Below are 16,478 nucleotides of genomic sequence, written 5' to 3'. Positions count from 1 at the left end.
CTCTTAACTTAGTTTCCTTTTCATTTGATGATGCTCTGAGGACTGCTTTTCAGAACCTGCCAACTTTGAAAATTCAGCAGGTCTCATTGGGTAAGAATATCTGGGGGAGAGCAAAAGAGGCACTTGCAGTTGCTAAACAAGGTCTGCCTACAGCTGTTTCTTCCTGCATGTAACCATACAATTCATGTAAAGCCTGGCTTAAACTGGGAAAGATTTTGTCCTAGTATATGGAATATCTGGTGGAAAGCTGCTCTGATCTTGTTTGGGAGGGATTCACTTTGCACTGCTTCTTACTCTATATGGATATTAATCAAAACCAGATTTCCAGTAGCCAATTATTTGATGAGTTTAAAATGTGGTTAGCCAGCTATTTCGCTCCTCAGCTTAAAATACAGCAACAGTCTTGTTTCAGGGTTACAGGTATTTTTCGGTACAAGTAAACACTAAGTTAGAGATGCAAAATGAATTTGTTTTGTAGAAGGGTAGTATCATTACTTCTCCTTGAATGTCAAGGAAAAAGATAGACTGCTTGGGCTTTGTATGCACCATTTGGTTAATTGTTAGTACATGATGATGATTTCCTGTGATCTTGGTGAAAATACGACAACTTACTGGCTGCTTTACCAACTAATAGTTTTTAAAATCAGTTTAGATGTTATGCTTATGTGAAGATCATTTAATCATTTTTTTTTTTGTATAAGACTGAAACTTATTTCTGCTTAATTCATGTACTGTAAAACTATGGTGAATGTGATCCCTCTTGGTGTTCCTTTAGGTAAGCTGATAAAAATAAACTGCTTTTACCATCAGAATGAATGAAACTTAACCGTATGTCAGTAGAAGGGATTTATCAGGGGTTTTTTAGATTATTTTACATTTTCCTCCTTATATAGTTATACTCAACTTTCAGTGAAAGCTGAATATGCCTAGGGAACAGAAGCTGTCAGCAGAAATCTGCATGTTATACAGGTGACAGTTCTAGGAATAATAAAAGAATTAAACCTTTCTTCTGGAGTGAAGCAATATTTTAAAAGATTTTATAAGTTAATAAGCAAAACATGGTGATGAACTTGATTTCTGACTTCACAAATGAAATTAAAAACATTGCATTTTCCAAAAAATTGATTAAAAAGCTTCTTAGCTTTTTGTATATAATACGAATCTTAACTTTCTGATTTTTTTAATGCTCTTCCAGTGGTAGAGGTAAGAGACAAGAACTACACGTAGTCTCTCCTTTGCTATTCCAGTCTGTCTCCTGGCATTTCACTAGTATGAACTACGAAAAGCCTAAGCCTATTTCACTTGTTTTCTGTGCACCTATGGCACCCTCTTCTTCCATATTGCAGTGATGCCTTTCTGGAGTTGTTTACACCTGATTGTCAAAATTGTTCTTGTGGTGTTTTACAATTTCTGAAACATGAAATGGACAGCAATTATTTTTTCACTATTCACTATGAAAGCTTTTACAGAAAGGAATTGCTGATTAAAAAGAAAAATGTTTTAATTCAGAAATGCTAGAGAAGGTATAAAATCCATGCACAGAAGACTGTTGATAAGAATGTGCATGTCATGACATCAAAATGCCTTCCCACCGGTGTGTCACATCGAGGTTTTTTTCTAGAAAAGGAACAGAATTCAGCCAAAGTATACTTCCTTTTCGGCGGTTTCCCCATGCAAGATTCTGCTTTGTTATTCCTTGCCAAATAACTCAAACCTAAGGTTTATGATTTTTATTAATAAAAATAAAAGTGAAGAAATATACATTGTTTTCTGTAAAAAAATAGCAGTTTTCTTTTCCCCTTTCAGTTCAGAAAGTAGTTCTCTTTTCTGAAGACTTTAGTTGAAATACTTCCACTCATTGTACTGGAGTACAACCATTTGTGCTTCAGAAAGATGATGGTTTCACATTCCTCAGGTGAGCTACATGGCTGAGCACAGCCCTTCTGTTGCCAATTACTGTCCTTCAAACGGCCCTGCTCGTTCTCCTGGTGAATGAGGCTGTTGCGTTGCCACCAGGGAGGTACCATTTTCACCCTCTGATCTTTTGCTGAGCAGGTACATCCATTATGGAAGCATAATGTTGGAGGCTATGTTATTCCATAATTGTCTGGATTGTGGCATTAATCTTAGGAGATAAACCTCTGCTGACGACTGCCTATGAAGACAGTGGTAAGGAGTAAGGCAACAGATACAGTTACCCCCACAGTGGCATTTTAGGTAGGTGAAGTGATGGGGGGGGCTGCCACTGTTCAGCTTTGGGCAGCCTTCAGCACAGCCCTGCCAGGCAGCATAGGTGTGCCATGACTCTACTGTTGATAAATCTGGCAGGTTTGCCAACCCTCACCTTCCTGGGTGATATTTTCAGTCAACTGTCTCATTTAGCTTTCTCTTCTCACTTTGTTATCCCATGGCTGATACCTTAGTAGGCGCTGCCGGAAATCCCTCTTTGCTGTTTAAGCTCACTGTCTCAGTTCCTGTGCAGCGCTTAACTGTTCCTTGAGAAACGTCAATATGTTGTGCAATAATGGCTCCAGAATTCATCTCGCCTAGTCCCAGCAGGGCAAGATTCAGGTCACTAGAGCTGCTGTGGCAGTTGATAGAAGCAGCAGGTCCCTTTATCCATTCTCCTCTCAGCCTTGGCTCCACAGCAGCTGTGCCTTGGGGCAGAGACTCTGGTGTAGCCCAGGCACGGGCCGTGTGGCACTACAAGCTTTGCAGTATGAGTGCAAGGGGGGGGGAGCTGCCATTTGGACCTCACCGCGCCTGGCTGAGGTGGAAGCTCATCTTTCCATGTGGGCAGCAGAAACAAATAGCTGCACCAGCACTGAAGGCAGAGGGAGCAGTTCCCACGTAGCTTCCTTCCCTGCTGCTTAAAATTCCTGCTTCAATGGGAGCTGTGGCAGTGCAACAGTGTCTGTGACTGGGCTGTCTGCCTTCCCCATAGCTGGGACTTGGCAGAGTATAACCTTAGCACTGATGATTCATTGATGCCTGTTGACCCTGTCTGGCCAGGAGACATCTCAGCTGAAGTGCTTCAGCATGGGTGGCTCTTACCTTGGCAGCAGGAGCCACTTCTGCAGCTGTACCACATATTTTAAAGGCAGTAGCCTATAGCAAAGTAGTAGTAGAAGTCTTGTTACATTATTCCGGCTAACCATTTAGTTGAGTTGTGTTATGGAAGGTATGATTTCCCAGCTTGAGTTTTGCAGTATTTATCATCTAGTGGGACACTCAACTGAGAAGATGCTGTTCAGCCTGCATGCATATACAGTTGTCTCTGTTACAGTTCCATTGCGTTCATTTAGAGAGCTGTACGCAGTTCTCTGCGTAGGTTCAGGTTCCACCTATGCGCTACATAAAGACAGTTCTCATTTTTAACCTTATCTTCAGATTGAACACTGTGGACGTAATGACTTCTAGCACCCAAAATGACTTGGTTTAGTAATGACAGCATGCTTGGGGGATGGTGATAACTGGGGCAGGTACCTTGGTAATGGGAAGGAGGATCAGCATTATTGAGAGAGGGAAATACTGGCAGCAAGAAACAGACCATGAGGCTGGTGTTCCTCAGCACATTTTTGTTTGGTTTAATCAATCTCAATCCAGATATTTGTGTCTCTTTATAATGCAAACCTGTATGTAGAGTGTTGTCAGATGTTTGCTGTTATCATGAACAATGTAATGATAAGGAGAAATCTGAATGATGAATGTACAAGTTTCAACCCTATGAACTGCTGCTGTGCATGTAGATGTTGTGCTTGAGGCAGTTTCTGGGCATTAATATCATAAACCCCCTTGGTTTTACTGAGTTTCTGTAAGGACCGTTAAGGTTGTAAAACTGATTGATGTTCACTGGTTAGGGACTGTGAAGTGTTGGATTTATAGCTGCTGGTACGATTTTACATGGCTTCTGTTGTGTACATCCTGATACAGACTTTGATTACCCCAAGCTTTTTTTGAGACAACTGGTTTTTTTTCAAGAAGTTTCTGATTGCTTTGGCAAATAAGCTTGCTGTTAATGGCTGGGTTTGTTTTATCAGTTGTGGGGGGAGAGCATTTGCCTCTAAAATATGCCACTAATCACATGAAAAAAGTTTTGGTGTTTACGGATTTGATGCTTCAACAATTATGATGTGGTTGACTTCACCTGAAAAATTTGGGCTTTGTTTCTCTGATGTTACCTGCTTCATAAAAGATATAAAAATGATCTGCAAACATGGCAAGACTGCAGGAAGAAACAGTTGTTTTCTGCTTTTGCCATAGTAATGCCATATACGAGACTGGGTCACTTTTATTAAACCTCAGCTTTTCATTGAGATCTCTGTTTGAATGTTGTCTGTTTCTTTAACTTTAGTCTTGAATTTGATTTCAAAAAATTATGTTACAGCTCCCAGTGAAATAAATTTGAGCAAAACTTACTGAACACAATGTCAGGTGTTTTGAAAATTCAGCTCTGAAGGCTTTCACACTGTGCATGTAAAATTCATGTTTAGTTTTGAACTTAACCACTCTAAATGTGGTTTCCCATGTATAAAATCTGGTTTATTTTCACAACAGTCCATTTTGCAAAGATGCTGTAAAAATAAGAGTTTGTACTAAGCTGCTAAGTGCTATAGAATAGCCTAGAGAGACTTATTAAATCAGATTAATGTCTGGAAAAAATGCAGTAGGTAAGACCAGAACCTGCAAATGAACAGTGAGTTTTAAAACTAAGTACCGAGTAGAGACTCATTGAGGAGCAACAGTCTGTTTCATTGCCTGGATGACCAAACATAGTTACGGGGGAAAAAGAATGTGATTAAATATAAACTGTATACTATCATATACTTGATGTCCATAAAACAGGCAAGTTAGGGATTCCAGGCACTTTAATTTTGGTACTGTGTAACTGAGCTAGAGTCAGCTAGCTAGAATTTAGTACTGTGTGGCTTTTCAGGTGAGTGTAGATGCTTTAATCAGTCTCAGTCCAGGTGTTCTTATGTGGCCTGTATGTAGAGAGGATGTCACAATACCTTAAGGGAGAACTTTGGATGAAATGTACAAAAAAGGAACTCGTTAATAGATTAATTTTTTTCCCCCACATAATGCAGAATTGGGAGGGGATTTAAATACTTTCTGTGATGTTAGTCAGAACAGAATTTGATTGACAAGTGATGAAATTGCTTCTATTTCCACCAACAGTTACAAGGCTTTTTGACAGCCCTATGGAATTTGTTAATATGACAACAGCTCTAATTAAAATTATTTCTGAAGTCCTGCATAGAAATTAATTTCAAAAGGAGGGGATAGATACTAAGTTACTTAATATAATTTCAGCATGTGTTAGGAAGGTGTTCTATGTACTTTGGGCTCTGTCATTGGGTAACTTTTTTGCACATTTTTCTAACAAAAGGTGAATGTGTGCTTCAACAGACCTGAATTTATAATAATTGCATTTTTAAATTTTTTTCCCCTTCCTGAAATGAAAAGTATCAAGATCAAAAACTTACGCTGGTTACTGAATTTATTGAATTTTTTTTTTTTTTTTGTTAACAACTTAATTCTGGAGTGTGAAAATGATACCTGCAATAGCATAAGCTGTACTTAATTTGCTTTAGTTTTGTGAAGTAATGCATTCCTTAGTAAACAATGTATTAAATGGGTATGTACTGATGTTGATAGCTAGATCGGGAAATATGTAGAAGTATTTGGTCATGTTAACATCAATTAAAATACTAAAAAAGGGAAAAGGAGTTTGCATATTTGAGGTACTTTACAGGTTGCTATAAAATGGGAACAGAACTGCCTGCTCTTTTTTTTGCAGAACAGTTTGTATCTGTCTGGTTTCTTGTGCGTGCTCACCAACATCCACCACCATGTCCAAGCAAAGGTCTTCGGCTCTTGTTGAAAAGCAAAGTGCTCCACTGCCACTGCTCCTCATCTGCTGTGGACAGGGTAGAAATGCTGCCTTTTGTGAGGAGCAAGGGTGAATTTTTTAGTGTCTATTCACTGAACTTGCTGAATGCTGTGTTTTTTTCAGTACTCTTGACATACTCTTTACTTAAAAGGGGCAGACTCTTACAAAATGCAGTAGAATTTCAGTCTTGCAGAACACTTACTTAGACTTTGATTAATAGTTTCTGAAATTACATGTTTTGACTTTATCAAAGCCAGTCAACTCCTCAGGATTTTTTCTGATTTTTTTTTTTTTTTCTTTTTTTTTGTCCCCCTTAAGATCGTACCGGAAGCATCAGTACTCTTGATTCCTTAGATTTTGCAAGATACTCTGATGATGGCAATAGGGAAACAGATGAAAGAGTAGCAGGTAAGTGTTTTGTATGATTTAGGAATCATAGATTGCTAACTTCACAGTTTCACTTGTTTCTAGCATAAGTATATTTAAATGAACATTGCTGAAGCTAAGATTTCACTGTGGTTGTTTAACTAGTCACTTAACAATATAATTGTGGTTCAGACACTTTGCTATTACTGATGTAAATATTCAGGCAGGTGTACTTCTGCATGATTCCAGATGCCACCAAGGTAGAAGCAAGCAGCATACTTGAAGATTGTGCCCAGTTTTTGACAATAGAACGGTATCTTGGTATTGCTTACTGACTACTACTGTTAAGTTGAAACATATGCTAAAATATTCTGTGTAGCGGTCTGTGACTTCTACATGGGTGATAGCTTTCTGATTTAAAGATCTTTAGCAAGTCACCTCTTAATTATAGCTTATGTGTACATCAAATGAGCATTACCAAACCCAGAGTAAATTTGAGATTTTCTTAGTTCCATAAAGAGTCTTTGCTACACATCTTAGTTGTAGAGCAGAGAGCTTTTTCTCTCTCCCATTTGACTTCTTGATTATAGAAGATTCTTTCAAAGATGTGACAGTGTTTTTTGACTCTTGCCATTGTTCTGAACTTAGGAACCTGTGGCATTTATAATTTCAGGATTTATGATTACCTCACTAAAGGCAGTGACTGCTTTTCTCTTATATTTGAGATTCTTGTTATAATCTCTTTTGTATGTGAGCCGTGTTTCTCTAATCCAGGTTTTTTTCTAAATTCAGAGATTGTTATTCACAGCTGCTGTAGAGAAACCCATAAAAGCTCTCTAGAAACTGCCACATAAAACTCTGTTCAGTTCTTGTCAGTTAATGATGTTTAATATCATGAGCACATGAAGGTTGTCCATGCTGTGACCTTTGTTCACATAGTTCAGCTTTATGAAACCTGAAGTGATGCAAGCTGCTATGTCTCTGTTCCATGCTGTTGTCTCTGCTCTGAACCACCACGGTTCATCCTAGCAGAAACACTGTCATGTTCTTATGCAAAGAAAAGGCTGGTGAAACACAGTTCTGAAAAGGATCTTGATTCTAAAATTTCCTCTCTCGATCAGTCTGAAATGGCAATCAGTATTGACCCAGAGAGGAGAAACAAAAGTGTTGGGAAAAGTCTGTTTTTCTTACCCAGTCAGTGTTTCTGAGGTTACAAGGACTGGATTAAATTCATGAACATGAAGCAGATTCAGGTATTTTGGTACTCTGGTATGGAACTATAGGTACTTACTGTTCTTCAATTTATGTGGAAACTTCTGAATTCTTGTTACTATGTAATTGCTGTCTTTTTCAATATACGTAGTCGGTTTCAAGGAGGCAATAGTTGTAAATACACAGCTAGTCTTCTAAGAAACATGTGTTTAAGGAACCCCAAGTACTTCTGAATTGTGTCCTGGAGGAAACAAGCAAATTCTGAATAATTTTTTCATCATCTCAGTAGACTTTTCCTGGTTTTAGTCAATCTTTCTTGGCAATAGTATTACTGAGAGAGCTAGTCTGATCTTTGCTTGGAGCTGTCTTAAGTAACTGAGTTGGATTAAAGATGCTTATAGAAAATAAAGACCAGTCAGAATTGACATCCAGTAGAACCATTAATCTTCTGATGGAACATTAATGACAAAATATTGATTACTTGCAGTAAGAAATGAATATATTCTAAAATTAAATACTACATTCAATTAAGTAAATCCAAAAATAAATACAGGTTTTTGAAGATTAAAGTATATTAATTGACCACTGTCATATGTAATAGACAAACAAATCATATGGCATGATATTTACATTAAATTTCTGTGTTCCTTTAGAGTTTTTTCGAGAAGTTGTTAAAGTGATGTAAGAACCTGAACAAAGCAAGACCAGATAATATTTCTGGATGTTTGTAAATACTTGAAGTTTTCCAGAATATCTTATTTCTACTCTTAAAATTCTGGTTCAGTTATAGTTGCTTAAAATCTTTTGCCTCAATTCTGTTTAAAACCATCTACCTGAGCAATAAACTTCATAAAACTGCTAAGTATTTAATTTGCACATTAAAAAAAGTCAGTAGAGTTTTTAAAACCTTTTCATATCCAGTTCCTCCTTTGAACAAACTTTGGCTTATAATTTCTGCTTTTGAAGTAGTTCTTAGCTGCAAATGCTCTTTGAAACGTAACTGTAGTCCATCCTGCTTATTTCTTCTCAGTCTTTCAGCAAAGAGCTTTGATGCTTCGGAGATAAATTTGTAATCTTTGTGAAAGCTTGAGGCCATGATCTGATAGTTGTATTTTTCTTTTGATAGTTCTCAGAGTGCAGTTTGAATAGTTTCTTTTTGTAAATGCCTTTCTCATGCTCTTATCTTTGTTTTTTACTGTTTGGACAGAATCTATGATTTCCCTATCAATTCCCTAGTCAAATGAAGGATAGGAAATAGATGCACATCAGTCACTAAAAGAAGCTGGTCCCAAGTCAGAAGGTCTTTAAAACTGAAGTTATAACACATACAGTTACAAATACTTTTATGCCATGGCAATGTTAGAAAGTACCAAATCAAAAACTGCATGTATACCATCCAAAGCCATCATATTTTGTTGTTATGGATGGTGTTAGACTTCGCTGCTATATTTTTTTTTTATTTTACCAATCCAGAAATCCCTGGAAATAACTAGAAAGACTCATTTGAAATGAATTTCAGTATTTCAGATCTCTTAGCCCAGTTCAGTCCATCTGGTGTTACAATCAAAATTTGGCCTGGAAGCAAACGTGTTTTGAAGAGTTGGTGTGAACTTGTCACTTGTGAAATCTTGTCTAAGGAAGCTAAATCAGTCTCTTCTATAATATTATCAGCTTGATTGAAAAGGTGCAAGTCATAAAAGCCAGTCAGGTTGTCAATGAGCATGACAAAACTAACTGCAATTCAGAAAACATGTTTTCTCCTGTATCTCCTGATCTTAACGTAAATATAGAGCGCTGTGTAACTAGTTGTATAATACATATATAATCTGTAAAGTTTCAAAAAATAAATGCATCCTTAAAGCTTGCAATTTGCTAGATGGAAACAACTTGTTCTATAAGACTAATAAGTCTTGCGTCTGAATTCATGTATTACATGCTGAAACAAAACAGTTGGCGCTAAGAGAAATTCAGTACTGAAGGATTTATTAGGCTTAGTAAACCTCTAAATACTCATTTTCATAAAAAGAAGAGCGAAAAACCTGTTCTATTCCTGTGGAATAGGAATATGCCTAACTTAAAGTGAACTACCCACAACATTTGGTTGGTAAATAGGTCATCTGACATTCAATCTAAGGAACTGAATCTTCTGCCACATCTTAAATTGACTGCGTGCGCAAGTATGTTTGTGATCTAAACCCCCTACTTTCCATAATTCAAAATACTTAGTATTGCGAACCTGCCTTTGACATCTCCTGTTCTGAGAACCTGGTAATTTTAAAAACGCAATGTTGAGTTTTCAATGATCATAAAGTTCTCATAACCATTTAAATAATTTGTGTTCTTAGGTCTACCTGCATTAGCATTGATTTCTGGCTAGACTATGTATCTCTGATTAGCAGAATAAAATACTGTCCCTGTCAGGATTTTAAGGGAAGAGACAAGTTCAAAAAACTTTTTATTATTTTTGAGGATTTCATCTATCTAGGCTTAGGTTGACAGTTTTCTGCTTTTTATAGAGCCTTTTTGTTTATGTGTTTTAATAAGTACCATTACTTTTGTGCAGTCAAAATCAGAGGAGAATCTTAAAAAACAACAAACAAAATACCAAAACACAACAGGAATTTGTAATACAACAACCGCTTGCTAACATTTCTTCATCCTGGAAGTGGATCTGGTTTTGTCTTCTCATCTCCTGTCTTAACCCCTATTAAGCAGTTGTTAGCCTCCATAATTTCCTTCCAGGTCAGTAGTCTTCAAGGGTTGAACCTGAAGATGAGTGTGCTGTAGTTCAGGTCTTCTTTGTAGCTGGTCCTGTCTCATTAACTTAAAGGCTTTAATGAGTCAAGTGTTGGCTTCCAACTGTTAGAATGATAACAAGTTTTCTGTTAGTTTGCTCATGAACTCTCTTGCTGATCATAATTTTTGTAGCTTGATAGTCATCTCTCGTGCTGTAGTAGAACTTTCTGGTTCGGGTCTATTTGCGTTACGTCCTGAAGTGTTTCACGCTGACTAACTATGGTCACTTCTTCTTAGGGCTTGAGTCAGGGAAGTGGGAATGGGGAAACCTCAGGTCTTGAAGTATGTTGTGACAGTAGCTTTGTTGCAACTGTAGTCAGAGAATTTAAATTTCTTCCCATTGACTCAAAAATGTATGCAACAAATCCATCAAACGTAATGAGATGTCATACGTGTTTTAGAGGGCATAATTTAGGACATTTAGTACTTTACAAGGAGGAAGAAATTGAGATGACAGTTAAGAAACAAATAAAAATTGTCAGTTATATCTGAATATGAGGAAAGGTAGGTAAGCACAGCGGCCCTTGATACTTCAAAGGAGAATTGCTTTTAATAGAAAATGTCAAAATGTCATATAGTGGCTTCACAACATAGAACTACCTTTCTGCTGTTGTCTGAAGTACACAAAAGTCTGACAAGATAGTTCAGATGTAGAATGTAAAATTCTAGTATAATTGAAAAAAATACTTCTTATACAAAAGCAAGGACTGAAAATTTTTAGAATTACTGTTTATTTCTTCAGCTTTTTGGCTTTGACCCGACAAGACTGCTGTTCACGTGGATATTGAACAAGCAGAGATCTCAAATTGCAATTTGTAATCTTTATAGCTAACTTCTTAATCTATGGTTCAGTAATTTATGAAGTCATTGATAAATGTGAGTGAATAGAATAAGTTCCCTGAAAAACCTTCATTTTTAAATTTCAAAGCTGAGCAAACAAGCTACCCACTCCTCATATGCACTTATCATTTAAGGTGTATTAGATTAGCTGCATGAAAACCGAAACATTTAAGAATTGATAATCTGAAAATCTTGGTCTGACGCTTAGTTACTTGCTTGAAATGTGCAGCTCTTTTAAGTAAGTCTAAGGAATTTTATTTTTTTTTCAGAATGGTAGCTGTAGTGATTTGAGCTCTTTATAAAAAGAAAAAGCAAGAGAGTTTACTTAAATTTGAAAGTTTTCTCCCCTGAGGCAAAACAGATTGTTCAGAAATGCCTTTTCCTTGCAGGAAGATTACTGAACCTCAGAGTTCTAAGTTTCTGTTCTTTGCTCTGCTGATGTAAAGAAGAATCAATTGTGTTCTTCCCTTTCCTAGGCTGTCTGCAGCAAAACTTTTCTGTGGATCATTCTTAAGGAGTGTCAGCTCCTTTCACCAAGTTCTATGAGTTATACATGTTATCAGTTCAGTCAAGCATGCAGTTAAACTTCAGCTGGCTTTATCAATGCTTTTGAAGGCTTAACTTCTCTAAGTTACAAAAGCTTTACAACAGGAGGAGACTGGGAGAGAGAGAGATCACGTCACTTATTTTAAAAGTCAGTACTTGATAATGGTTATAAAGAAAGGATCGCTTTTTTATTTCAGAGAATGTTGTGTATCATCAACAGATGGGGATTTCTGGTCTTGATTTCATTAGGACACGTGTTGAGTTAAAAATCATTACGTATTCTAGCAGAAGATTGCATTTTATTATAGCCTCTAAAGTAAAGAGCTTTTAATTGTAACTTAACATTTGAGTGAAATCATGTTGTAGCTATTTACAAGTATTTATGCTTTTATAAAATAAACCTGCAAACAAACTTCTTCAAATAAAAGCTAAATTTGTGACTGACTCAGATACATCAAGGTTTCTGTGGTGGCAATTACAATGGTGGCATTAGTAAGGCTAGGAGATGAGGTGTAACTGTAACAATGCTGTGTTGTAGTAGAATTATGTGGCTGTTGTGACATGCTGCAAGGTGACAACTTCTCAGATATACTGTGTCCAGAATCTTCCACTGTATACAGAGAAACATGCAGCAGAGTAATCTACTTTTAAGGTTGAATGGATAAAGTCCTAATGGCTTCTAAGAATTTTCAGCATCATGACAGTTCACTAAAAAGTAATTCTTGCCGTCTGACATGGGTTTGTCTGATATGAGTTTTTCGGCTTTCTATGCCTTCAGACATGTCTTATTCCTATTTTCCTTAATGGGATTCCTGAGTTTTTCTAGTTTGTGTTGTTTTTCTAACCTTTTTTCATTATTTATATCATTCTAGTGCAGGGCACTCCTGATCTGCAACTGTTCTGGTCTCTGAAAGTATTTTACAAGAATAAAATGTTAACATACAGTCATTTGCATCAGAAGAATTACTTAATTTGAATTCTTTACAATTTTCAAAACCTAAAAAATTAGTAGCTTACAACTTAGAATCGTAACTGTGAATTAGTAACTCAAATGCAAGGAAGTGCTAAAATTATTAGATACTTTACTACAAGAGCATTTTCTAACTTTGTTGCACAGAAGTATTTGCAGATCAGCATTGCTGAATACTAGAGAGATTTTACATATTTTCTTCATTGTTTCCTCAGTTGCGCTTTTGTATTGCTGCAGTAAAATTCTGTGCATCAAACAAGTTACTTTCATGTAGCCAATGTGGTGTACCCTAGTTTTATGAATAAATGCAAACTGAGTGAATCTGTTTTTCCATGCATGCTGATTATCAAAAGATTCTTTGTAACAGATGTGCAAAAGAGGAAACTGTTTTATGTGCAGTCTTCAGTAGCATTTCTTACAAGCAAGAGCCAATGCAGTGGTTCTGCCATGCATTGTCCTCTGTGTAAATATTTCAAAATGCCACGTTAAACTGTTTCCAGTGATGATTAAAAATCACATTAACATTTTCTTATTAAAAGCAGCTACAACATTTTTACTTTTGCATGGGAATAAAGTAAACATTAGATAATCTATTTAGAATAGTTTAACAGTTCAGTATGGTAGCTTTTCTGTGGTTGTCTCTTCTGGTTAAGTACAAGAATCGTTCCTTCTGGTGACTGTATATGTAACTGTGATTAGATTAATCTGAGAATTAATGAAATGCACCTATTTAAGGAATTACCAGATAATTATATGCCCTTAGATGCTCTAACTGTTAAGTGGCTATAGAAAGAAAAATTACTATGTGTTTTGTAAAGGTACAGGGTTTTAAAATTTGAAGCCACAGTATACATATGACCTCAACACCAAAACACATGAAATTTGAGAGTGAACAAAGCACTGCTGGCCCTTTTTGGAGCAAACATTGGAACATGAGAAGCACATAACAGTGACCAGGGACATGGGGAGGTAGAGCAGCTAGAGTAGGTGGTAACAGCAGCTAGAATTACATGTTCTTTGATCTCCAAAGCTGACTTTAAATCATTAGAAGTGTTGTATAGTCTAGAATCACTGGAAACTTTCAAGAAAAATGGAGCAAAGGCTTCTGTTTCAAGCTTCTAAGTACTATAGTAGAGCTGCTTATTTTGCTTTTTTTTTGTCTTGTGCATCTCTTAAATGCATTCAACTAAATTCAAAATAATAATCAACTCTAGGGTATTCTTAAAACTCCACTATTTTAAAATAGAGAGTTAAAATGAGATTATCCTTAGCAGTAAAATAAAGCATGTTTCAAGCTCTGCCATTTAAACTACTAAAATTTCAGTTTTTAAAAACAATCTGTAGTCTCAATGGGACCATACATTCACTTCATGGTTTAAGTTTTGCTACATGGAGACAGCTTCCTCTGCTGCTAGCATGTATTTGCTTCATTTAGATCTGTCGTATGTTGCCCACATACTCTCTTTGCCCTAAGAAATCAAAATATTTGACAGTATCCACTGATTGTGAGAGTGGGGAAGAAATAACAAGCGTTTCCCAGTAACGTGTAAAGCTAAAAGCAAGCAAAAAACAGAAAAGGAGACCCCAAAACCCTCCAGCGAGTCCTTGTCAGACAGCTTGAAATTTTGCTTTAGGTAACTTAAGGCAAATGAAACTATGGAAAATGTTCACCAGTTTGCTTTCAGACCAACTCTGCTGCATGTGTTCATAAGTTCCATAAAGATTGCATGCTTTCAGTTTAATACAAACTGTATATTTTTTTTCACACCCATCCTTGCTTTTTATATTTTATTTTTGTTTCCCTTGCCTTGGTTGGATGCCTGTGTGTGTTTAATCCAAATCCCTGTCCAGTCCTGGAGTTTGAACTACGGAAAGCCAAGGAGACCATACAGGCCCTCCGAGCCAACCTGACTCAGGCTGCAGGTGGTGTACATAAACCTTTTCTTAAGTCTCTACTTTGAACAATGTAGAAGTAGCTGAGCTTATCCTGTGTGAAAGAGTAAAATTTAGTTACTTTTTTTTCCTCCCCAGAAAATGAAGTTCCTTTGCAGGAACGAAAAAATTATAAATCAAGTCCTGAAATTCAGGTAGGTGGCTGGTGATAACTGAGCTTTGCATGGACTTTAAGAAAGATATGCTTCCATAGCTGGAAGGAGGATGAATCAACGATGTAGTGTATTGTTTTCTTTTTTTTTTTTCCAGGAGCCAATCAGACCTCTTGAGAAAAGAGCTCTAAACTTCCTAGTTAATGAATTTTTATTGAAGAATAGTTACAAGCTTACATCAATAACATTTTCAGATGAAAATCATGATCAGGTAAAGTTTTCTTGGGGGATTTTTACATTGCTACTTTCCCAATTGTGATTCTGTCATAAGCTGAAGTGAACTTAAATGGTATTTCCTGTGTACGTTGTTCACGTCTTACATGTGAGTATTCTAAGAGTCAAATGGGTTAGCATTTGCATATATGAAGCAGGGTTTGCAAACACAGCACTTTGAGGATTATTTTCCCAAAATTTATAGGAAGGAGGCAGGGAGGCAGAATGCAGAATTCTTTGAAGGAAGCAAAACAAGAAGAAAAATATTGTGAGTTATAGGTACTTAGAGAATTTCCTGGATTCTGATGGACACCTTTTCATTTACACTTCAGGATCTGGATATAGTAAAACTTCGAATGTAATCTTTTCCTTAAGTCATGGTTAGTTGATTTGTGCAGGATGTACAATATACTCATTGGTTGTCATCTCCTGAGCAAATATATGCGTATGAGTTTACTTAATCATACTGTGGCATTAAACACAGTATTAGAGAAGCTCTTGGTAATAAGGTGTTACCTTAGATCTATTTCCAAACATATCTGTGCTTTGATGCATTTTTCTTAAGATGATCAGTTTTCTGTCTCTGTCAAGTTGCATTTCATGGGAAAAAAGTTCTTCAAATGTTACATTCTCACTGTTTCTAGGTGAATAAAACAACCAGTAACATCAACAGGCAATATAATATATTCGGCACAAAACTGGAATATTACCAGAAGAATTAAATATTGAATATCAACCAGTTCTATCTATAACTAGTCTTCCTATGTTTTTCCTACAATTTGTGTCATAATCTGTAAAGAAAATGGGTTGTCAAATAAAATTTCTGAATCATCCACTTAAGATTTGACTTCAACAGTGCTAGGTTTTATACAAATACTTGTGCGGATACAGCCCTGAAAAGAGGAATAATTTAGCCTTACCTTTTATATATTCTTAACTGAAGATCTTTTATGTCATGAGATAAATTAGCAAAAAACCTTGGTAAAGTTCTTAATTCTAAGAAGTATAAACATAGTACAATTAACATATAGAATGCACTTTTTTTTTCTAGATTATTCATATAATTCTTTCAGAATAGAACCTTTCTTCAAATACGTGTTTGTAACCAGACTGGGAAAATTACAGTGAAAATTGTGAACAGTGTGGGGAGGGGCAGGGGGGAATTAAAATATTTACTGTCGTTCAAGAGACAATCGCAATTTCTGTACAACAGTGCACATGCTTATTTATATATACAGACATGAAATAATCTTGTAATAATATGGGATGGTAACATGTCAATGAGAAAAGGAAGGAGATACAGTGATGGTTTGAGACAGGAGGCCCGAGTTTTGTTTACACCTCTACATAATTAATACAGTTATGCCTACATTTCACTGAGAACATGCACCCTGTCTAGTGGTCATCTACAGAGCTGTTTGCTTCTGGAAAATTACACCAGTACTTGTGAGTGAGACTGAAACAAAACAATACCATTATCAGTAGAAAGCCTTCTGTCAGCTGCACTGGCTTCTGCTAGAATTTGATCAGCTTT

At 36.4% G+C, this 16,478-nt stretch overlaps 1 protein-coding gene across 4 annotated transcripts in view; it reads left to right on the top strand.

Annotated features, from left to right (window-relative positions):
* The window catches only part of RELCH (RAB11 binding and LisH domain, coiled-coil and HEAT repeat containing), a 79,022-nt gene that overhangs the window by 9,382 nt on the left and 53,162 nt on the right, over nt 1-16,478 (top strand). For all 4 annotated transcript variants that reach the window (XM_040585709.1, XM_040585708.1, XM_040585710.1 and 1 more), the window contains exons 2-5: nt 6,215-6,304; nt 14,478-14,549; nt 14,658-14,713; nt 14,829-14,942. In XM_040585709.1, coding sequence (XP_040441643.1) covers nt 6,215-6,304; nt 14,478-14,549; nt 14,658-14,713; nt 14,829-14,942 — 332 coding nt within the window. The remainder of the gene's footprint in view (nt 1-6,214; nt 6,305-14,477; nt 14,550-14,657; nt 14,714-14,828; nt 14,943-16,478) is intronic.

The sequence above is a fragment of the Falco naumanni genome, chromosome 3 (assembly GCF_017639655.2).
Source record: "Falco naumanni isolate bFalNau1 chromosome 3, bFalNau1.pat, whole genome shotgun sequence".
Lineage (NCBI taxonomy): Eukaryota > Metazoa > Chordata > Aves > Falconiformes > Falconidae > Falco > Falco naumanni.
This window is presented reverse-complemented; position numbering and strand designations above follow the sequence as displayed.